General features: G+C 54.3%; 1 protein-coding gene across 1 annotated transcript; it reads left to right on the top strand.

Annotated features, from left to right (window-relative positions):
- The first annotated feature begins 9,121 nt into the window (after positions 1-9,121).
- LOC115636660 (maestro heat-like repeat-containing protein family member 2A) lies at positions 9,122-23,998 on the top strand. The gene is made up of 12 exons (XM_030537028.1): positions 9,122-9,262; positions 9,614-9,757; positions 10,849-10,938; positions 11,425-11,517; positions 11,881-11,986; positions 12,243-12,316; positions 13,930-14,095; positions 15,006-15,058; positions 22,241-22,348; positions 22,590-22,709; positions 23,090-23,212; positions 23,726-23,998. The coding sequence occupies exons 1-12, from the start codon at positions 9,122-9,124 to the stop codon at positions 23,996-23,998; spliced, it is 1,491 nt and encodes a 496-aa protein (XP_030392888.1).
- The last annotated feature ends 54 nt before the right edge of the window (positions 23,999-24,052 follow it).

Below are 24,052 nucleotides of genomic sequence, written 5' to 3' on the forward strand. Positions count from 1 at the left end.
TAGTGGGAAAAGCCACACTCCGGGACGTAGCCCTGCCAACAAACGCCCCAGTGAGATGCAGCTATGCCAAGAGAAGAGTGCTTTGGTCAATGTAGCTAATGTCATTTGGGGAGGGGGTGTTCCTGCACCAGCTGCTGAGCTGCTGTCAGTTTATGCCACATCTAGGCTAGAGGGCTCTGCCAACATAACTGATGGCACAGGCGCGGTAGCTGGTGGTAAGAAACCCCGGGGGGGAGGGTTCTTCATCTCTCTGCTCTTATCAAGACTGCACTGGGGTGGGGTCAGGCTGGGCAGCAGCATCCCTCCAGGTGTTGTGGTGACCGCACCAGTTGTTGCCATGGAGATCGCATCACAAAGCATCTCGATGAAATCACACTGGGGGCAGGTTGGGTGGTGTGGCCATGGGCGGAGCCTCAGTATAAATAAGGGGAGCATCCCCAGCTCTGTGCCTGTTGGCTCGGTGGTATGGAGGGAGCAGCAGGATCTTGGGTTTCTGGAGACCCAAGGGCTACAGAGGGAGCAGGGTTAGTGAGTACAGCTCAGAGAGACCTTCTGTGGGTAAGAGCCTGAGCCAGGGGATTCTGGAAGGGGCTAAGTGAATTAGTGGCTATTTACTGACAAGGGCAGGAGTTTAGGACTGGGAGGTGCAGGTTTGGGAGACAGTCCATGACAGAGCACACAGGCAGGCCGGTAGGTTGGACGATGGCCTTTTGGGTTTGAGCAGTAGAGCTGAGAAAGATCTGACCCAAATCCAGAGCCAACTCCTCAAATCTTTGGGTGTTTGAAATCTGAACCTGGATCCAGATTTCACAATTACCCTTCTTTTTATAATGGACTGAACCTGATCCTCAGATCCCAAACAGCCCCTGGACTTGGGGGGTGGGGATGGAAATCTGGATCCAGATTTGAATTCTGTGGCTTGAGTCCATCTCTGTTAGGCAAGGGGCTTGGGTCCGGGAGAGGAGATGGGGGATGCTGTATCCTTTTTTCCTTATATTTTTCTCCATCAAGATATCTTGTTCTGAACAAAACGCTCTTGCCCACTGAGCCTATGGGTTTTCTCTTTTTTAAATGTTTTGACCCATAATAATAAGTATAATTATTAAATGATTTAAAACAGAATGATATGTAAATAAGCCCCAGGACAGACCCCTTGATACAAACTCACTTGGGATGGCAGGAGAATGATTCACTCAGGGCCCAACTGTGAAAACTTTACTCACCTTGGGATGCACTCCCACAGCTGGATAGTCCTGCTGAAGTCGTTGGGCTTACTCGAGTGAGTAAATGGTCATCATTAGTGGATGGGTGCATTGCATGTTTGAATTTAATAATGATTTGTGATTGTCAAATAACAGGCAAATTGAATGACTTAATGAAAGATTAGTGCAGCACTATACAGACTGCAGAAGGAAGATATTCTCTGCCCCCCCGGTAGATGGCAAAGAGAAGGTAGTTTGGGCCTTCCCTCTGTGCCTAGTGGAATACTGACAGTGTTCATTCACAAATTAGCTATCCAACCTACTTTCCTTTTCCAGGGTGTGAGATAAAAATATTTCTTGTTGGAGGGAAAAATACCTTCCTGTGATTAATTTTACCATGTGTTCTGTTTTTCTGATTACTCAAGGAATTTCTTTTGTGTTCCTCAGTTTACCTGATTGATGAGCAAAAAGGAATCTCTAACCAAGTCACTAATAATAGCTGTGACAACCGAGAGTTCTCAATGAGTTAAAAAACATCTTTCAGTGGGTCATTATCTCATCCATTACAGAATCCATCTGCAATAAGAATTACCTCTTCTCAATCACAGAACATAACTGGATCATAAGCACCGTTATCAGCTTGCCACTCTTGTTTATTCTAACATACTTCTGTAGACACCTTTCATTCGTTTTGAGGGGTCCCTTCCCTGGGTGTCTGGGCTTTATTAGTAAGGTCAGGGTAAAAGATTGCACATCTGTGACTAGGGTTCCAGTCGGGGCAAGCTGAGGTTACCCAATTAGGGTGAACTGCAAAGAATGGGGCAGATAATCCCCAAAGGTAGTGGATATTTTCAATACTTGGATTTACCAAGCCAGCATAAACCAGCTTCTTTATTACCTCACTGGTTGCCCAGAAACTAGCAACACAGTCCCCTTAAAGTAACCCAGCCTCAGGCCTCCATCCAGGTACCCAAGTCAAATACGATGAAGATTTCGGAAAATCTTATTTCATCATGTAAAAGAAAAGGTTCTACCACTCCCAAAGGATCAGACACTTTTCCTCCTAGGTTAATGAATATTCCAGATCTTATCCAAATACACGCTACAGCCAGTTCTTGTTAACTAAACTAAAATGTATTGAAAAGAGAGTGTGGTTAAAAGCTCAGTATACATACAGACATGAGTTCAGTTCTTGAGGTTCAGATACATAGCAGAGATGGTGAGTTTTGTAGTTGCAAAGAGTTCTTTTAGAAACACTTCATAGGTTATAGTCCAATGTCCAATATCATTGCAGGGCATTCCCCTTTAGGACTGGGATCTCAGTCCTCATGGCTTAAGCTTCCCCTGTATGAAGCCTCAAGCAGATCTGAGATAAACAGGATCAATATTCAAGGACCTTTTATATAGTTTCAGGTTTTTTTTGACAAGCTGGAGTGCCTCGGGGAATAACAGGCCCTCATTTCCTAGGCATCGTTGTTAATTATTCACACAGATTAACACAAGGCCATTTATCCATCAGGCAGTCATATGTAAATACACAAAAACACAAATGTTATCTTGCCACGTCTTTAAAGCTTGGCTTTGGGCTAGTTAGCCTGCAAGTTGTTTAAACCTTTCTGGTCATAAGTTATATTTTGTATAAGATTTGTTGCAATCATATAACAATGGTAGCAATAATGATTTGCATGATTATATTTTAATTAGACAAGGTCACACCATTTTTCCTTCACCCATTAGATTCAATTGAAGGACAAAGAAGATTTTAGTTTCAGTGTGTATAGGGCAATAAATATAGAGGTGCACCAAAAAAAGGCTTTTGATTAGTATATAGAAGAATTATGAGAGTTTAACATGCAAAACTCATACAAATTACATACATAAATACATATATTAACATACATAAATGATGATATTTGCTAATGTATGGATGGAAGGGTGAATTGGATGGGGTGATTGGATGGATTAGATCAGAGAGATGGCTGGGTAGGAATGGAAGTGATTCCTAGGCTTGGTATACAGCCAGGATCCCCTCCCATGTTCACAGCAGGGTCAGGGCAGGTCTCCAAGGAGAGACAGGAGCTGTTGCTTGCCTGTTTCTTCTCAGAGCTGAGGATCCATGTGAGTCGTTCAGTGAGAAGCAGCAGGGGAAGTCTAGTCTTGCCCTGATGCCCTGTCAGTGTGCCTCAGCCCCACCCTGGATGGACCCCTCTAAGGGCAAGAGGGATGTTCTGCCTCTGCGCCTACTTGAGGGGAGTCCATCAGTGTCAGTTGTGATCATGGTTCTTGTGTGATGAGCTCCTGCCCCTCCAAACTGGACTGAGGCCATAATGCATTTGAGGGTGTCTGGATCTGGGGTTTTGGTTTGATCCATTACAGAGAAAAGGGAGAACCATGAAACTTGGAGCCAGATCCCAGTTTGGATCCCAAACGTCTCCAGCGTTCAGGTGCTCAGGTCAGGGGCACTGGCTCAATCCCATCTGTAATTTTTCCCCCTTGTGATACGCAGAGAAACTCTCTGAACTCACCACTAGCCAGTGCTACTGACCAAGTATCTATTTGTACCGAGTGGAGTGGAGGAGGAGGAATGGCTGATGCAGTGGGACAGTCCCATGCAGGTAAGAGGACCCACTCCAAGAAGTGACATCAGGAGGGGTTGGGGCAGGAGGCAGGGTCTCTCCTGCTTTGTTCCCCAGCTGGTTTAGGGATACCATCTGGATCCCATCTCAGAGGCAGGGCCTGCGTGTGCCAGGAGTTGGTGCCCCTATGCAATCGTTGCCCTAAGTCTTGGCTTTTGTTTGGCTAGAAACTTGGTTTCTAGCACTTATGGGTGCAAAGGAATCTTGGAAACATCTGTCCTCTCTTGCCCTTGCCAAGAGCATCATGTGCACTGCAGGCCCTGGTCCTCAACCCCCTGGAGTGGCCTCTGCCCAGCCCAGGGACAGTCAGTGACCAGGGCAGGAGAATTTCCAACTGCCCAGCGCAGCTCCCAGGGGCTACCAGCATCCCCAAAGGTGGGATCTGTCCCTGGGTGTCCAGTTAGGATGAGGAGTGAGGGAGGAATCGGGTCAGACTCACCCCTGGGCTTTAGCTGTTTGGGGGGAACCGAACCCATTCCGAGTGGAGAGTCAGTTTGGATTGAGGTTCCATTTCACCCAGAGCTGGGGGTGTCTGAGGGCAGGTCACCCTCCAGGCCTATCTCTAACTGAGAGCCTGAGTGATGCTGAGCTGAGATCTCACTCAGGTCCTGCCCGTTAGTTACCAGGGGAATGCTGGCCCCTTCCCAGCCCCAGGCAGCTCAGGGGGTAATAACCAGCTGCATGCTCTGCAGGTGTGCGCCATCAGATCTCCAACCTCCTGTGGCTGGCAGATGAGGGAGGCCACAAGGACATTGTGGCAGGCATCATGCAGGCAGCCAGGGTCCAGCCAGCTGCTGTGGCCTCCCTCCTAGTCCAGAACCTCCAGCAGGATGAGGTAAGGCAGCTCCTTTAGTCACACACTGGCCTGTCTGTCTCCAGGTGGCCGGCCAGCTGACCTAAAGCAAAGGATAATGCCCCCAAGCACTGTGTGTCTCACCAGGACACTTCCTGTTCTGTTGTTGTGAGCAGTTAAACAGTGCTTGTCCTCCCCAGAGGTGGCCGCACTTCAGTGGCGGGTGAAGTGACCAATACAGATGAGGACCAAACGCTGTTCCCCGCCCTGCCGCCAGCTGTGCAGTTGGAGCCAGTGGGCTGCTGGTGTCAGAAGAATCGGGATTGGCCCTGTGTTTGTAAATCACTTTGAGTCTCCCCCATGGAAGGAGCTTTAGAAACAAAGGGCCACATCCTGCTCGGGTTCCAGCCGCTCAATCTGGAGTGACTCCATGCACTCCAGTGGGGCTACTCCGGATTCACACCAGCGTCACAGGCAGCAGGCAGTGGCCAAAGGGGTTGATTTGAATGGGGGAGGCGTTATCCCCTGAGCTCCTTATGGCCCAGAGCCAGGTGTTGGGCAGTCAGGGCCCGACCCTGATCCCTGTAATTCAGGGGGAGTCCGCAGGGAGTCCTCAGAGGTCCCTGGAGTAAGTGGGAGCTGAATCCGGCCCAGCTTCACACATGCCACCATTTCCTGGGCTGACTGGAGCCCTGTGGACGTCCCTGGGAGCTGTCTCCGTGTCCCAAGGCACAGGCCACTTTCCACTGACCTCCCCCGGCCCCTCGGCTCTCCGCCCCAGGTGTCTGTCAGGCAGAAGGTGGCGGCATACGAGAGCTTCAGGACCGGGTCGCTGGAGCAGGGGATGGAGGCAGGACTTATCGGCAGCCTCATTGCTGTGGCCTCCCAGCAGATGAGGGCGGCTCCAGAGGTGAGTGACTCTCCCAGGGCAGCTACAGGGGACGCCTGCGGTGAAATCTTCCCTCCGTGGGTCTGAGGGAGCTGAGCCCCAGGCCCCACGTGGGACACGGGCTGCTGGAGAGGGCTCCCAGCTCCCTCTGTGAGAGCTGCCCCTGGGTCCATATGGATCCTACCAGGAGATGCACCATCCTAGGCACAGAGGCCAGAAGAGGGGGTGGCCCACAGCTCCCCCGAGAACTTCCCCCTGAGCCAGAGACTCCTTCAGGAGACACAGACTGAGCGGGTGCATGGTCAGTGGGGTCGTGCCAGGCTCCCATCTGGGGTGAGCGGGTCCAGTGCCAGTGGGGTCGTGCCAGGCTCCCATCTGGGGTGAGTGGGTGCAGGGTCAGTGGGGTCGTGCCAGGCTCCCATCTGGGGTGAGTGGGTGCAGTGCCATTGGGGTCGTGCCAGGCTCCCATCTGGGGTGAGTGGGTGCAGCGCCAGTAGGGTCGTGCCAGGCTCCCATCTGGGGTGAGCAGGTGCAGTGCCATTGGGGTCATGCCAGGTTCCCATCTGGGTGCACGGGTGCAGTGCCAGTGGGGTTGTGCCAGACTCCCATCTGGGTGCACAGGTGCAGTGCCATTGGGGTCGTGCCAGGCTCCCATCTGGGGTGCGTGGGTGCAGTGCCATTGGGGTCATGCCAGGCTCCCATCTGGGGTGAGTGGGTGCAGTGCCATTGGGGTCGTGCCAGGTTCCCATCTGGGTGCACGGGTGCAGTGCCATTGGGGTCGTGCCAGGCTCCCATCTGGGTGCGTGGGTGCAGTGCCAGTGGGGTCGTGCCAGGCTCCCATCTGGGTGCGTGGGTGCAGGGTCAGTGGGGTCGTGCCAGGCTCCCATCTGGGGTGAGCGGGTGCAGCGCCAGTAGGGTCGTGCCAGGCTCCCATCTGGGTGCACAGGTGCAGTGCCATTGGGGTCGTGCCAGGCTCCCATCTGGGTGCACAGATGCAGTGCCATTGGGGTCGTGCCAGGCTCCCATCTGGGTGCACAGGTGCAGGGTCAGTGGGGTCATGCCAGGCTCCCATCTGGGTGCACAGGTGCAGGGTCAGTGGGGTCATGCCAGGCTCCCATCTGGGTGCACAGGTGCAGGGTCAGTGGGGTCGTGCCAGGCTCCCATCTGGGGTGAGAGGGTGCAGTGCCATTGGGGTCGTGCCAAGCTCCCATCTGGGTGCACAGGTGCAGGGTCAGTGGGGTCGTGCCAGGCTCCCATCTGGGTGCACAGGTGCAGGGTCAGTGGGGTCGTGCCAGGCTCCCATCTGGGTGCATGGGTGCAGGGTCAGTGGGGTTGTGTCAGGTTCCCATCTGGGTGTACAGGTGCAGTGCCATTGGGGTCATGCCAGGCTCCCATCTGGGGTGCGTGGGTGCAGTGCCATTGGGGTCGTGTCAGGCTCTCATCTGGGTGCGTGGGTGCAGTGCCATTGGGGTCATGCCAGGCTCCCATCTGGGTGCGTGGGTGCAGTGCCAGTGGGGTTGTGCCAGGCTCCCATCTGGGTGCGTGAGTGCAGTGCCATTGGGGTCGTGCCAGGCTCCCATCTGGGGTGAGCGGGTGCAGTGGCAGTGGGGTCGTGCCAGCTTCCCATCTGGGGTGAGCAGATGCAGTGCCAGTGGGGTTGTGCCAGGTTCCCATTGGAGGTGAGCTGGTGCAGTGCCAGTGGGGTCGTGTCCTGTTACACCAGGTCAGCTCACCCACAGGATCAGGTTCATGGTAAAGTGCCTCTGCCCAGAGGAAATGCCCAGGAGTTTGCTTAGAAGAGCCACATCCCCTGCTCCAAAGAGACCAGGACCTCCTGTCTGGGGTGGGGCCTCTCCAGGGCACTCTCTGGGCTGAAGCTGAGATTTTCAAAGCCCCCTAGGGGTTTTAGACACAGATGTCCCGTTGGGTTCAGAGGAGCTGTATGTAAATCCCCTTGGTGGCTCTGAGAGTCTCGGCTCTTGGCCTGAGATGGTGCGCAGATCCCAAGGGCGGCTTCAGTCAGGCTGGAAGAGGGGCACTTACAGGGCTGCATGTTGGGGTGCTCTGGCCTAGTGAGCCAGCTTCACTGAAGGGAGAAGGCAAAGTGGGAGGTCACCCAGGAAGAGGAGGAGACCCATCCTAGGCAGGGGCCACGCCAAATATTCTCTGCCTTGCGGGGTCAGTGTTCGGTGAGTGCCCCCTCTAGTACCTGAATCCCTGCCATCTAAGCCAGGGCATGTTACCCCCCTTGGGGCTGGTGCCCTTATGCCCCTACCCGGCTCTGGATCACTAATGGGCTCTGCCGTTCCTTCTGCAGGAGGCCTCGATTGAGCTGCAGGCGGCTGCCAGTGATACCTTGGCCCACCTCGCTGGCAGCTACTTCGGGCCGGTGATGCGAGAGCTCCAGAAACACCTGAGGCCTTTTGTGCTGCCAGCGGAGTTCACCCTCCTCACCCTGGGCAAGGTCATGGCGGCCAGCGGTACGGTACCACTCCATCCCCCACGCGGGCCCATTGCTTCGAGGATGCTTGCACCCTGCAGTGTCCCTGGACCTGCAGTTGCCTGAGAGCTGGTTCCGTCCATCTCTGATTGGGTCTTCTCTCTGTGCAGTGTTCAGGTGCGTCCCTTTCCTGGGCATCACCCTGACCACCATGCAGACCATGATGCGAGGGATAGATGACAGCAGGAGACGAGGGGCCTTCTGCACCGGTGAGGGGACCACTTGGGCCAAGCCTTTGTTCTAGATGGTGGGTAGAGTTGGAGCTGGTTCGACCCCAGATCCCGGCACCCCATGACCCTGGGATCTGAACAGCCCTGGACTTTGTGTAACCCTGATCCAGACCCCAGCGTTGCCTCTTGGCCCCGTCTCTAGTCTGTGGAGGTGGAGGAAGGGGAGGGACAGTATGGTCTGGACACCTGGGTTCTTCTCCCTGGCGGGGGAAGGTGGGGCTGGCAGGTTAATTCATTGGGCAGGGGTGCGCTCCAGTTACTCTGATGGTGGGAGCCATAGAAACACCTGTACATGGAAGGCACTTTTTAGCGGAGGTCTTGGTTCTCTCCCATGTCTTGGGGAAAGGGTATGTAGGTGCTGGATCTCGGCACACTGACAGGTGTGTCATCATTGGCTCCATGGCATCAGGGCCCGGCCTTGTCTCTGTCACGTCTGCTGCCTGCAGGGACTCATGTCATGCCCCAAGGAGCCTCACTTAGGGTTGCCAATTTGGTTGACTGTATTTCTGGAGGTTTCATCACATGACATAATCTTTAATGAAAGATTAATCTTTGATTCCTGGAGATCTGGGGCAATCCTGGAGGGTTGGCAATCCTACGTCACTGTCTGCAGAGACCCACGTGTCCTGCCTGCTGGAGGCTGCAGCATGAACCCTGGGAAGGAGGGGGCAGAAAGTGCAGCATGAACCCCAGAAGGCAGGGGGCAGAGTCTGCAGCATGATCCCTGGCGCACAGGGGGCTAGGTGGGAGTAGACCCCTGCAGAGACTGAAGTTCCTGAGAGTGGCAGAGTTTGAGCTGCTCTGTAATGAACCATGTCTCAGCCCTGGACTGAGCTGCCCTTTGCCCCCACCCCCAACAGCCCTGGAGTGCATGTGTGGGGCAATCAGCACTTACCTGAGGAGCTGGGAGAGGAGCACCTATCCACAAATCACGCTCCAGCGCTTCTCTGCATACCTGCTCCCCATGTACCGGTACCTCATCAGCACCTGGCTGCCCAGCGAGGACACAGAGGTGAGGGGCTCGCACAGGCACTGTGGCCACAGGTCACTTGCTCTGCATCTCCCCACAAGCCCTTTCGCCCCTGGCCCCTTTGTAAGGAGCAGACCCCGGGTGGAAATCTCTCCTGTCTTGGGGTGGGGAATGTCACCGGATGCTAGGGGCTGTGGAGGTGGAGGGCTAAGAGCCAGGATTCCTTGGCCAATGTCCTCCTGCAGCATAGAGGCCAAACTGATCTCCCTGCATCTCAGGCTGGTCCCTACTGCTCTTGGTGCCTGAGCCAGTGCTGGAAGGAGAAGTACAGGATCCAGTGACTGAGCTGCAGGGGACCAAGCCAGCAGTCACCCCGTACCCATCTCTCGACAGGTCAAACTGGCTGTCCTCAAGGCCCTGGGGCCAATGCTGAACATCCTGCTGCCCAGGGAGGAACTGCAAAACCAGATCTATGGGGACATCCCCCTGCTCCTGGCTCAGTATGGGAAGAACATCGAGGCCTTTTACATCACCAAGGTGAGGGGGGGAGAGTGTTCCCTGCAGGCTCCATGGGCCAGCAAGTGAGCTGTCAGATCAGCTGCAGTATGTTGGATGGGGGTTCCCAGGGCTGGGAAGGGGTCCCAGCACCAACCCCCCTCCTAGGGGGTCAGAGTTGACTCCTGGAACAATCACACATAACAACAGCACAACACTGTTCTCTGACCCCGGCAAAGGCTGGAGCAGACCCAGGCCAGGATCCCCACTAGGGGTTACACAGCACAGCTTACAGCAAAACAGCTGTACCCCTTGGCTCGACACACACAGACTCTCTGCCCCATGCCCCTGGGGTCAGTCCAGCCGGACCATGCTCTGGGTGGCGCTGGCGGGCTGAGTGAGCTCAGCATTGTGGGTTGGTTAGTGGTCTCAGCTCCTGAGAGTTTACACAAACCCCCTTTTGCCAGCAGCCGGCTCTCCTGCCAGCAGCTCCCACCTTGCCTTAGCTCAGGGCTCCTGTCCTGCTGCTTCTTTGTTTTCTTTCCAAATTTCCCAGGCTGCCCCACACCATTTGTTCAACTCCCACCCCCCCCCCCCCCGGTCCGAGTTAAGTCTGTGTGTTTGAGCGGCAGTCCCCCCAGCCAGTCAGGTTTGTGCAGAGTAGCTGGGGCAGGAGGGAGGAAGGGAAGGAGATCTCTCACCTGCTCCACAAGTGTGCATAGCATACGGCCAGCCTGCCCCCGGACTGCAGAGCGCTCATGGCTCTAGCTGTGTGGAGGAGGGCTGGCTGAGAGGCCGACTCTGGACCAGGATCCAGAACTCCAACAGTCCATGTGTCAGGGTTGCTCAGATCTGGGGCTCCAATTCCCCAATCCCACCCATGTCAGGCAGGAGTGACTCCATCATGGCCAGTGAGCTGCTGCCCCAGGGTCAGAGCAGAATCTGGACCTCTGCACTAAGCAGAATTCCCCACTTCACCACGCTTCCAGGGTGATGAGAACCTCTTTCTCCCCAGAGCCTTCAGCCGGGGATGAAGCAGACACCTCTGTGGCTGATGAGTTGATGTCAGTGCAGCTGGGACCTGCTGCTCCCCTGTGCCGGCTCTGCCTAACATCTCTTCCTGTCTGTTGCAGGTTCTGGGAGAGATCTTGCAGGCCTCTTCCTCCAACAACCCGATCCCAGAGATGTATGTGGAGGCCATCTCCCATACGCTGAGTTACCAGGTATGGGGAAGTGGGGCTGGCATGAGTGTGCTGGGGCCAGTAGAACTCAGGGACGCCAGCAGGCATCCGTAGAGTGCACAGTGCTCCCCGCCCCCGTACTGGAGACCTCCCTGTGCCCTCAGCATTCCATACAGTGGGAATCAACAGCGCTCAGCACCGCGCAGGATCAGGCTCTTAGTGTCTGTGGGCCCAGTTCTCCTCTCTTGTGTGGAGTCTGGGGTTGTTTCTCCTGATTTACCCTGGTATAAGTGAGAGCAGGATCAGGTCCTTTAGTCCCTTCTCTGGGCTCTGGCTATGTCATACGCAGTACGTACCGCAGGATCTGTGATGGTCACATGGCCCAATCCGGTTCTGAATCCTACTCCTAGCCCCATCAGCGTGAATCTGCACTGGGGTCTGAGGAGTTGCAGAATTGGGCCCTGGATCCTTTGGGAGGTTCCTGTTTGAGCGAGCAGGCTCCTCTGACCTGTTCCCATCTCCCCACAGGTCACTTCCAAAGTGCAGTGGCCCTACCGGCTCTGCAGGGAGAACTACACAGAGATTTCCCACGTCTTCCTGCAGCTCAGAAAGGGGGTGGTGGTGAGAGGCTGCAGCCCAGACGAGCGGGGCATGGGGTGCCTCAAAGCTCCTGGTGCTGGGTCCGGATCCCTGATTCAGTGCAGGAGAGGAGAGCTCACTCCTCACTGTCCATCATTCTGTTTCCTATTCCCTGTAGCCCGTTCTTATCTATCAGAGCTGTTGGGGATTTTCCATCGAAAACTGGAGATGGGCAGGGGAGATACCCGTGTGGGGATCCTGGCCCTGATGTCATATGTTATTGGTGCTGAAGGTAGGAGCAGGGGAGCAAGAGCTCAGAGACTTTCCCTTATATCATGTCAGAGCGAGTGCCTGGTGCAGCACAGAGCCGCTATGCAGCTTCAGGGCCTGTGGGTCTGGCTGCAGGGCCCTGGGTGTGACCTGCTCCCTGTAGCAATGGACAGTCTTCCCCGTGCTCCCATGCTGCGCTGGACAGACACACCCCAAAGCTCTGCACACTCGGACACTGAAGGTGAGCCTGCCTGCACCAGCCATGGCTGGGAACAGGTGAGGGTGTGGTGCCCCTGCCGGGGCCCAGCTTGCAAGGGGCACTCGGGTGGGGAGGAGGGGAGTGAGGATGAGCGTGGGAGCCCTCACCAGGCGGCCTTATTGAAGACACATGGGTACATTGTTCCAATGAGGTGGGGGGACTCTGTGATCCTGCCCCCGGCCATACGGAGCTTCTCTGTGGCTCTGGCTTAGTGATGATGTGTGCCCGTCTCTTCCAGTTCCGAGGATGGCCAGGCTGAAACACCTGTGCATCAAATCAGTGAAATCAGTTCTTACCGATGGGAGTCCCAGGGTGAGAGAACAACAGTGCCGGGTGCGGGTGAGGCGGGCAGTGCCTGGTGCGGGAGAGGTGGGCAGTGTGGGAGAGGTGGGCAGTGCCGGGTACAGGAGAGGCGGGCAATGCCGGGTGCGGGTGAGGCGGGCAGTGCCGGGTGCGGGAGAGGTGGGCAGTGCGGGAGAGGTGGGCAGTGCCGGGTGCGGGAGAGGTGGGCAGTGCGGGAGAGGCGGGCAGTGCCGGGTGCGGGAGAGGCGGGCAGTGCCGGGTGCGGGAGAGGCGGGCAGTGCCGGGTGCGGGTGAGGCGGGCAGTGCCGGGTGCGGGAGAGGTGGGCAGTGCGGGAGAGGTGGGCAGTGCGGGAGAGGCGGGCAGTGCCGGGTGCGGGAGAGGTGGGCAGTGCCGGGTACGGGTGAGGCGGGCAGTGCCAGGTGCGGGTGAGGCGGGCAGTGCCAGGTGCAGGTGGGGCGGGCAGTGCCGGGTGCTATCACGAGATCAGGATCCCTCTCGGGTCCAACGGGGCCTAGTGCTGGTGTGTGGAGGGACATGCTGGTGTCTGTGCTGCTGCCAGCCGTCTCACCCTCTGTCTCACTACCCTCTGTGACAGTGTCTCCTCCTGGCCCTGCAGGTGAGGGTGGCTGTCCTACAGGCCATTGGCACCCTGGTCTCAGCAGGGTACCTGGATAAAGTGGAGGGATGGCCTCTCAACTACATTGCCCTGCAGCTTGCTGCGTTGGCCAACTCGCTGGTTAGGGGCAAGGTCAGCTCTCTATCCATCAGACCTGGATTCCCCCCCTTCTCCCCTCCCACTAGTTGCTCTTCCTGGCACTCACCTCCATCCCCATGGCATGTGAGTCACACTCCTTTTGTTCCCCCTCCCCCCCAGTGCCAAATTGGTGCAAATTGCACTTTGCCACTTACAACTGGTTTCTGGCCAGCTCGTCCCCAGCATGGAACACACTCGCCCCCAGATCCCTGACTAATGGCTTCACCCCAGAGATGCCAGTAGGACCCTCCCCGCACTCCATGCCGAGTGTCACCCCCCCCCACCTCCCAGGCATGGGAGCTGCTCCTCCACACAGAGAGTGACCCTGTGCTCATCTTTTCCAGGAGCGTCCAATTCGGAGCCTTCCCCTGGGGGGGCTGCTGGAAAAAATGGTCCAGAAAAGCAGCCTGGCCACCTTAGAAATAATCATTGCCTCGGACAGGGGGATCAGCCAGGTGAGGGACTCCATTGGCTTAATCGCAGTTACCCCTGATTTACACCAGGCTGAGTGAGAGCAGGACCAGGCCTGGGACACCAGGGTGATTGATTTCAGTGGTCACTGCTGATTTACACCAGTGCAAGGGGAGAATCAGAGCCCGGGGGACATTCTGTTGATTTTACTGGAAGCAGAATTGGGCCTTGGTCCGTAATTGAACAGTGATAGCATATGGGTGTTGAGGGGGAGGGAACAGGGCTCTGAGGGGGTGATGGGGAGGGGCAGAGCTGGACTCTGAGGGGAGGGGGGCAGAGCGGGGCTCAGAGGGGGTGAGGGGAAGGGGCAGAACAGGGGTCAGATGGGGAGGGCAGAGTGGGACAGGAGGGACAGGATTCACCTAGCCCTGGGCTCTCTCACCCTCGTCTCTGCAGGAGCTCTGGGAACGGCTGCTGGGCTGTGTTACCCGCACCCCTTACACTGCACCCCTTACCCGCACCCCTTACACTGATTCCATGACTTCCCTGTGCCGCTGCCTGAGGGTCCTGGCCACGAAGCGGCAGCAGCACAGACAAGCAGCCCAAGACTGCAGGGAGCCAGGTCAGTGCAGCAGTGCTCAGCCCCGGGGATCACAGCCCCAAGTTGCCCCAGTCACGGGCTTGGGGGCCCTGGGGTACCAGCGGGGATCTGCTAAGGGAGGGCAGGCCCCAGGGAGCCCCTTGAGGAACCTCTCCCACAGCACAGTGGGATGTACCTGAGGAGCAGAGGGGGGATCATGAAGGGATCCCTGGGGGAGAAGGCCACATGTCTGCACCTCTGCATGTGCTCTGCAGTGCTGATGCTGGTCACACATGCCCACCCCTGCCTCCGGCACAGCTCTGCTAGTGGCTGCCCCGCTGCTCTGCCCCTGCCCAGGTTCCGGGCAATCCCCCTGTGTGGTGTGGGGGTCATGGAGCAGCCTGGGCGGTGGGGGAGATGCAAAGCTCTGTCCCACTGATGCAGGTGACCCACTGATGCAGCAGAGCCCCAAACCTGATTGCTCACACCTAGATATTAAGAACTGCATAGGGGACACTGAGGCACCAACACAATATTTGGAGCAAACATTAAGAACATTCCCAGTTCGTCACAGAGAGTGAGGTGCGATCAGAGCTGAGCTGTGGGAGAGAGAGCTGCTGAGGGCACAGCCAGCACCCTGCAGCCAGACTGGCTAGAGTTGGCTCCTGGGAAACCTAGATGGGACACGTATTCCCTACGAGGCCCTGCCACATTGGAATAGGGTACCCCTGTCATGGGAGGAAGGGCAAGAACTCCAGTGCGGATGGGATCCCTATGTAGGGACCTGCACAGTGGGAAGGGCAGGAGCTTCAGTGTGGATGGGACCCTGGTGTAGGGTCCCCTGGGAAGGGCAGAATGCCAATGCAGATGGGACCCCAGTGTAGTCAAGGGGATCCAGAAGAGCCTCCCTGGGGTGCTTGGTTAATGGCCAGCTCTGTACCACTCTCTCTAGGACATAGCAAGTTCTCTCTGGACCAGACCGCGTGGGAGCACAAGCTGTTGGAGGTAACATGAGGGCTTCTATTCATTCTCCCAGCCCCAGAGTGAAGCAGCCCTGGGCTAGTTCCTCATGGAGGGACCTGGTTTAGAGAGTCAGAGTTTGGCTTGGTGTCCTTGGCCAGAATTTCCTGTTGCCCCCACTGTTGGGCTGTTAAGCAGCTGCCACGCTCCACCCCAGAGAGAGTTGCATTTCACTGAAAAGGAGGTTCCTGTGTGTGGCTGGAAAGAGCGTTGGGACAAGCAGTGCTATGGAAATGAAAGCGTTAGATCCTGGGCCAGGGCTGTCCCTGCTGGCAGTCAGGAGAGTTGCCCTAGCAGGTGATTTAGCACACTTCCTCTGTGTCATAACATTTCTTCCCAGATCTGGACCTTAGCGTCCAAAATATGGGTGTTAGCATGAAAACCTCCAAGCTTAGTTACCAGCTTGGACCTGGTATTTGCTGCCACCAGCTAGGAATTATACAGTGCCTAGCTCACTGTGGTCTCCCCAAAACCTTCCCGGGGGGACCCCCCAGACTCAGATGCCTTGAGTCTTACAACAAAGGGAAATAACCCCCTCCCCTTGTTTCCTTGTTACTTCCTCCCAGGCTCCCCTCCCTGGACAACCCTAGGAGATTCCCTGCTTCCAGTCCTGGAAACACAAGTACTGAGAGATCTAATCTCTCTCCTCCTCACCCAGAGAGTATGCAAAGTCAGGCTTAGTAAATCTAACACAAAGAGATTTTCCCCCCGACTTCTTCCTCCCACCAATTCCCTGGTGAGCTGCAGACTCAAATCCCTGGAGTCCCCACTAAAGAAAAACTCCCACAGGTCTTAAAAAGAAAGAAAAAGGACATTAAAATAGGCTCTGTATCAAGTTGACAATATACAGGGTCAATTGCTTAAAAGAAAAATGAATAAACAGCTTTATCCAAAAAGAATACAATTTAAAACATTCCTAGAGCTTTTGAAGAAACAGATGAATACAACACATGCACCTTTACATATGCTACTAAGTATGTAAACTACAAGACTTTTACATATGACGGACAATTTTTTAACCGATGTATTCTGGGAAACTCTCATGAGAGAGTGCATCAGCTACTTTGTTAGAAGCTCCTGAGATGTGCTGAATTTCAAAATCAAAATCTTGGAGAGCTAAACTCCAACGAAGAAGTTTCTTGTTGTTCCCCTTGGCAGTATGAAGCCACTTTAGCGCAGCATAGTCAGTTTGTAGCTGGAACCGCCGTCCCCAAACATATGGGCGTAACTTTTCCAGGGCGTACACAATGGCATAGCATTCCTTTTCACTGACTAACCATGACTTTCCCTCTCAGACAGTTTCTTGCTGAGAAACACGACAGGATGGAAGTTGTGATCCATTGCTTCCTGCATGAGAACTGCTCCTATACCACGCTCAGATGCATCCGTGGTTACTAGGAATGGCTTGTCAAAGTCCGGGGCTCTTAGCACAGGGTCAGACATGAGCGTCGCCTTAAGTTGGGTAAAGGCCTTTTGACGCTCATCAGTCCGCTTAACTGCATTGGGCTAGGTCTTTTTGGTTAGGTTGGTCAGTGGGGCAGCGATTTGGCTGTAGTGTGGTACAAATCGCCTGTAGTACCCGGCCAAGCCTAAGAAGGATTGGACCTGTTTCTTTGACTTTGGGACAGGCCACTTTTGGATAGCATCCACCTTGGTCTGTAGGGAGTTTATGGTTCCTCGACCCACCTGATGCCCCAGGTAAGTCACTCTGTTTTGGCCTATTTGACACTTTTTGGCCTTAACAGTTAGTCCAGCCTGCCTGATGCGCTCAAAGACCTTTTCCAGGTGTTCTAGGTGTTCAGGCCAGGAGTCTGAAAAAATGGCCACATCATCGAGGTAGGGAACTGCATATTCACCCAGTCCTGCTAGTAGACCATCTACCAGCGTCTGGAAGGTGGCGGGTGCATTTCGCAACCCGAAAGGAAGCACATTAAATTCATACACCCCCGCATGGGTGATAAATGCTGACCTCTCTTTGGCAGGCTCATCTAGCGGTACTTGCCAGTACCCCTTGGTTAAGTCGATTGTAGAGATGAACTGGGCACGTCCCAACTTCTCCAATAGCTCATCGGTGCTTGGCATTGGATAGTTGTCTGGACGAGTTACCGCATTTAGCTTACAGTAGTCCATGCTAAAGCGTATTTCCCCATCTGGTTTGGGTACCAGAACCACTGGAGATGCCCATTCACTGGTAGATGAGCGGATTATACCCATCTGTAGCATGTTCTGGATCTTCCGTTCTACAGCAGCTTGGGCATGAGGAGACACCCGGTAGGGTGGGGTTCTAATTGGGTGAGCATTACCTGTGTCAGTGGAGTGGTATGCCCGTTCAGTCCATCCTGGGGTGGCTGAGAATAATGGGACGGAGCTAGTGTACAACTCCTTGATTTGTTGCCGCTGCAGACGTTCCAGGGTGGTTGAGAGGTTCACCTCTTCCACGCCACCGTCTTTTTTCCCTTCGTAGTAGACACCTTCAGGCCACTCAGCATCATCTCCCTGGACTGTAAACTGACAAACCTGTAAGTCTCTGGAATAGAAAGGCTTGAGAGAATTAACATGGTACACTCTGGGCTTTAGTGAGGAATTGGGAAATGCTATGAGGTAGTTCACAGTTCCCAGGTGCTCTTGGACCATGAATGGCCCTTCCCATGATGCTTCCATCTTATGGGCCTGTTGCACCTTGAAGACTATAACCTGGTCTCCTACCTTGAAGGAATGTTCTCTGGTATGTTTGTCATACCAGGCCTTTTGCTCTTCCTGAGCATCCTTTAAGTTTTCTTTAGCAAGGGCTAAAGAGTGTCGGAGGGTGTTTTGTAGGTTGCTTACAAAGTCCAGAATGTTAGTCCCTGGAGAAGGCGTAAACCCCTCCCATTGCTGCTTCACCAGCTGTAATGGCCCCTTAACCTCATGGCCATACACAAGTTCAAATGGTGAAAACCCTAAACTGGGATGTGGTACAGCCCTGTAGGCAAACAGCAACTGCTGCAACACTAGGTCCCAATTATTGGAGTGTTCGTTGACGAATTTATGTATCATGGCCCCCAAAGTTCCATTAAACCTTTCCACCAGGCCATTGGTTTGATGGTGGTACGGGGTGGCAACCAAGTGGTTCACCCCATGAATTTCCCATAGTTCTTTCATGGTCCCTGCCAGGAAATTAGATCCTGAATCTGTAAGGATGTCGGAGGGCCAACCTACCCTGGCAAAAATGTCTGTTAGGGCCTGACACACAGCGTTAGCCCTGTTGTTGCCTAGAGCTACTGCTTCCAGCCATCGGGTAGCAAAGTCCACGAAAGTCAGTACATACTGCTTTCCTCTGGGTGTCTTTTTTGGGAAAGGACCCAGAATATCCACAGCTACTCACTGAAATGGGACCTCAATTATGGGGAGTGGCTGGAGAGGGGCCTTGACCTGGTCTTGGGGTTTTCCCACTCTTTGGCATACCTCATAAGACCGGACATACTTGGCAACATCCTTGCCCATCCCCTCCCAGTGGAAGGACTTCCCCAACCAGTCCTTGGTTCTGTTCACCCCAGCATGGCCACTGGGATGATCATGGGCTAAGCTTAAGAGCTTCCCCCAGTACTTAGTTGGAACCACCAACTGTTTTTGCGGCTGCCATTCTTCCCGGTGTCCACCAGAAAGAATCTCCTTGTATAAAAGTCCTTGGTCTATAACAAACTGGGATCGGTGAGAAGAGCTGAGAGGCGGTGGGGTGCTCCGTGCTGCCGCCCAAGCTTTCTGAAGGCTGTCATCTGCTTCCTGCTCAGACTGGAACTGTTCCCTTGAGGCTAGGGTCACCAGTTCTTCCTCAGACTGTGGACTTGGACTTGGTCCCTCTGGAAGTGATGTAGGTGATGGGGCTGTTTCCGTTGCTGGTGAACCGCTCTCCGCTGGTGCACCTGAGGGTATTTCAGGCTCTGGCTGAGCCTTTTGGGTATGGCTGTCTTGTGCTTCTGCCAGTTTTGGCTCGCTGGCGCCCTCTGGTGTTGAGTTTGAAGATGTGGTTGCACTTGCTGGTGCTGGTTGCTGTTCCAGTTCCGGGCCTGGGACTGGAGGCGCTGTGGCTGTTTCAGTGGTTGGCATGGACTTCGGGTCCACTACCTCTGTCTGGGTCTCTGGTAACACAGACGGGGCGTCTGTGGACGGCTCAGGAACAGGAATGGGTCTGGAAGCTTACCTGGTTTGGCTACGTGTAACCATTCCCACACTCTTGGCCCGCTTCACCTGGTTGGCCAAGTCTTCCCCCAGTAGCATGGGGATGGAATAATTGTCATAGACTGCAAAAGTCCACATTCCTGACCAGCCTTTGTACTGGACAGGCAGTTCAGCTGTAGGCAAGTCTACAGCTTGTGACATGAAGGGGTAAATTGTCACTTGGGCCTTTGGGTTGATGAATTTGGGGTCTACGAAGGATTGGTGGATAGCTGACACTTGTGCCCCCGTGTCTCTCCACGCAGTAACCTTCTTTCCGCCCACTCTCAAATTTTCCCTTCGCTCCAAAAGTATTTGAGAGGCATCTGGGCCTGGGGATCTTTGGTGTGATGGTGGTGTAATGAACTGCACTCGGTTGGCATTCTTTGGGCAGTTGGCCTTTGTATGTCCCAGGTCATTACACTTGAAGCATCTTCCAGCTGACTGGTCACTGGGTCGAGGTGAGTTACTGGAGACTGGTGAAGTGGAAGAATAGTGTGTCTGTGGCTTTCCTTGGGTTGTAGGTGGGGTCTTTGGTTGCCCTCGGTTGTAGGGTTTATGGTCAGTGTGCCCCCTGGGGTATTCGTTCCCCTTGACAGTAGATTTCTTGCTTTCTGCCACTTCCATCCATCAGGCTCCAATCTCCCCCGCCTCGGTGAGATTTTTGAGTTTTCCATCTTGTATGTACCGTGTTATGTCCTCAGGAACACCATCCAAGAACTGCTCCATTTGTATGAGGAGGTGCAGTTCGTCCAAGGATTTAATATTGTTTCCTGATATGTAGGCCTCATAATTTTTCCCAACGTAGTAGGCGTGTCTGGGAAATGACACATCTGGTTTCCACTTTTGGGTTCTGAAATGCCGATGGGCATGATCCGGGGTTGTCCCCATTCTTAATCTGGCCTTGTTTTGAAACAGTTTATAATCGTTCATTCGGTCCTTTGGCATTTCAGCTGCCACCTCTGCTAAAGGTCTGTGGCCTCAATTCCACCATGTACTGGTCTTCAGGGATGCTGTACCCAAGACAGGCTCTTTCAAAATTTTCTAAGAAGGCCTCAGTGTCATCACCTGCCTTGTAGGTGGGAAATTTCTTGTGCTGTGGAACCATAATTGGCGAAGGGTTGTTAGGATTGGATGGTGCATGCTGCCCAGCCTGCGCTAATTCCAGTTCATGCTTTCTCTGTTTTTCCCTCTCTTCACTTTCTTTTTGTTGTTTTTCCATTTCTCGGCGGTAGGCTGCCTCTTCTTCTTGTAGTTTTCTGTGGTGGGCTGCATTTTTGGCTTCTTCTTGTTTTTGTAGCCTTTCCATCTCTTGTTTGTGAGTTGCCTCATCTCTGGCCATTTGTGTTCTTAGTAGTTCTATCTGTTTTTCCATTGCTTCCAGCTATACTGCTTCTGGTTTTCGTGACATTCTGGTTCCTCTTTTCTTGTGTTGGGGTGCCCTCCGGTGTTTGTTGTCTGAACTGCTGGCTCTGTTGTCTCCTGGGGTCTGCCTAGCAACAGTGCCTTTTTTTTCTTCCTCTAGCTAATCTTTTAAATGTAAAGTAAACCAGAAAAACCACTTTATTTGCATGTGTATTGTGCTGGGTACTTGACTCTCAATGGGAGTGCTATGTTTAACAAAAGACCCCTAATAGTTCTTTAATGGTTCCTTGCTTAATATGCAAGCTACTGCCAGGAGAGAACAGAAAAAAAATTTCTCTCTGGTTCCTTTTAAAACCAAATCCTCTCTGCTTAAAAGCCCCTAGCAGAGAAAAGAAAAATATAATATTCCTACTGGCTTCTGGATTGTATCTTTCCCACAACGCTGCCACCATGTCATAACATTTCTTCCCAGATCTGGACCTTAGCGTCCAAAATATGGGTGTTAGCATGAAAACCTCCAAGCCTAGTTACCAGCTTGGACCTGGTATTTGCTGCCACCAGCTAGGAATTATACAGTGCCTAGCTCACTGTGGTCTCCCCAAAACATTCCCTGGGGGACCCCCAGACTTAGATGCCTTGAGTCTTACAACAAAGGGAAATAACCCCCTCCCCTTGTTTCCTTGTTACTTCCTCCCAGGCTCCCCTCCCTGGACGACCCTAGGAGATTCCCTGCTTCCAGTCCTGGAAACACAAGTACCGAGAGATCTAATCTCTCCCCCTCACCCAGAGGGTATGCAAAGTCAGGCTTAGTAAATCTAACACAAAGAGATTTCCCCCCCCTGACTTCTTCCTCCCACCAATTCCCTGGTGAGCTGCAGACTCAAATCCCTGGAGTCCCCACTAAAGAAAAACTCCCACAGGTCTTAAAAAGAAAGCTTTATATAAAAAGAAAGAAAAAGGACATTAAAAAGAATACAATTTAAAACATTCCAGCAACTACACACATGTAAATACAAAAAAACAATATAAATCTATTGTCTTACTATCCTTGTACTTACAATTTGGAAACAGAAGATTAGAAAGCCTGGAGACAGAAAAATCACTCTCAGAGCCGAGAGGGCACAGACACAAGACAAAGAACAATGAACTCACACCCAAAACTTCCCTCCACCCAGATTTGAAAAAGTCTTGTTTCCTGATTGGTCCTCTGGTCAGGTGTTTGGTTCCCTGTGTTAACCCTTTACAGGTAAAAGAACATTAACCCTTAGCTATCTGTTTATGACACTCTGCCAGTTCTAAAATGCTCAGCTCCTCGGTTCTCAGCGATGAAAGCCCCCTCCTCACTCACCTCCCTTGCATTTCTCTGTCGGGGGAGCCCCTGCACTGGGAGTGGCAGCTGGAAGCCCCTGGGCTGGGCTTACTCAGTGCTGGCCCCAGTGTCCTCTGTCTAGGACCGCAGGCCAGGAGGGCTCTGGGAAGGCTGATACCTTACAAGAGACCTTTTGCATAAAGCATATTTCAGTTACATCGTATTCATGTTCATAAGCATATTTCCATAAAACATACGTTGTGCAATGTCACACCTGTCTCCGGCTCCTTTCCACACAGTTCCTCCGAAAGACCTTGGGGAGGAGCAAAGAGGGTGTCTGGAGCCAGGATCTGAGCCAGGAACTGATCCGGCAGATAGGCAGCTATGCCAGCGCCTCAGTGGAGAAGGTCAGTTCCCAGAGAAGGCCTCTCTGGTACTGAGAGGCTCTGGGGAGGGGCAGAGGGTGCGGGGGAAGTCCCACGCCAGTGAAACCAAGCCCTGCAGTTCCTCTTGTGCAGGTGGGGCCAGGCCCTGCCTGAAGCTAGGGATCCTGATCCTGGCCCAGACTGGCCTGGCCTTCACCCCAGCAGTGGCACAGTCTGCCCTCCCCGGGGCTGGGGCTAAGCCCTCCCTTGCACTCTCTTTCAGGCTTTCCTCTACAAGGCTCTGGGCACAGCCCTGGCCATGAGCAGGGATGTGGCTTCAGTGACAGGACAGCTCCGGACGCTGCTGTCCATGGCCGACTATCTGAATGGTGCAGAGATGGAGGTGAGGGGCAGAGCCTGCCTGCACCCCAGAACTCTGGAGGGCCCTTCCCCCAGGCAGTGGCCTGTGGCCTTTGTGTGTGATTGGAGCTCCTGGGGGTGACTAAGGAGGGACTGGAGCACTGGGCCCAGGGACTGGCAAGACTGGTTGTGACTGGGAGTGTTGGGCCTGGAGACTGGTTGTGACTGGGAGTGTTGGGCCTGGAGGCTGGCTGTGACTGGGAGCGTTGGGCCTGCAGACTGGGGAGACTGGCTGTGACTGGAAGTGCTGGGACCGGGGACTGGGGAGACTGGCTGTGACTGGAAGTGCTGGGACTGGGGGGGCTCCACGCTGTTCTGGAGTTGCTGATGGCTCTTGACTGACTCCGAGCTCTCTGCTCCCAGTGCCTTGGCTCCTGCCTGCAGCTCTGTGCCAGGGAGCAGCTGGATGCCACCCTGAGAGCTCTGGGCGACTTTGAGGACGAAATAGCAGAGGGGGAGGATTCCTGGCATCTCAACTTATGCAAGGTACAGCACCCTGCTTGTCCCAGCCCCCAACCCTGTCTTCATGGGGCTGTTGGCTGGGGTCCGGGCCAGCAAGGCACAGACTGGCAGTGCAGAGGGGCTGGGCTGGGTTAACCAAGTTTCTGATTATCAGAGCCCAAAGCTGGCCCAGGCAGAACCATGGTTCTGATCCAAGTGGACCCTGTCTGGATTTGGAGATGGAGCCTCTCTGTAGCCACATGGGTGATCACCTGAGGGAACTGGTTAAGTAGGCAGGGGTGAAGCTGGGGGATCACCCCCAGGGCATGTGGGGAGCACAGGTCTAGGGGCTGGTTCTATCCAAGGGAGGGCATGGAGAACCAGAAGTTTGTTCTTGGAGGTGGGGGTTAGAGCTGGCAGGGTCAGTGTTTATAGAATCTAGGGAACAATCTTCTCAGCCCATGAGCCCCAAGGAAGCGCTTGCCGTGGGCGGTCGGGAGTTGGGGAGGGAAAGGCCTTTCCCCAGTGACATCCTTTCTCCTCTCTTCATTGCCCCAGGGCCAGGCCCCACAGGAGAGGAACAGAGTGAAGAGCGCCCTCCTGCTGTTCTACAGCAGTGCAGCAGCCCAGGCGCCCCCCCAGCAGCTGCTCCCTCAGCTGGCGGACAAGATTGTACCCAAAATCCTGCACCATTACAGTACCAGCTCCCAGGTATCTGCCTGCAGAACTTGGTCCCAATCTCCATGCCATCCCTTCTACCCTCTGAGATTGGGCTCCCAGGGCCTCACAGGATCGGACCTCAGGCCCCGGGGAGAGGGCAGCATGGATTGAAGGGGTCACTGGTGAGTCCAGGACAGCGGGGGCGGTGGAGAGAGAGGTGACTTT

The sequence above is a fragment of the Gopherus evgoodei genome, chromosome 17, assembly GCF_007399415.2.
Source record: "Gopherus evgoodei ecotype Sinaloan lineage chromosome 17, rGopEvg1_v1.p, whole genome shotgun sequence".
Classification (NCBI taxonomy): Eukaryota; Metazoa; Chordata; order Testudines; family Testudinidae; genus Gopherus; species Gopherus evgoodei.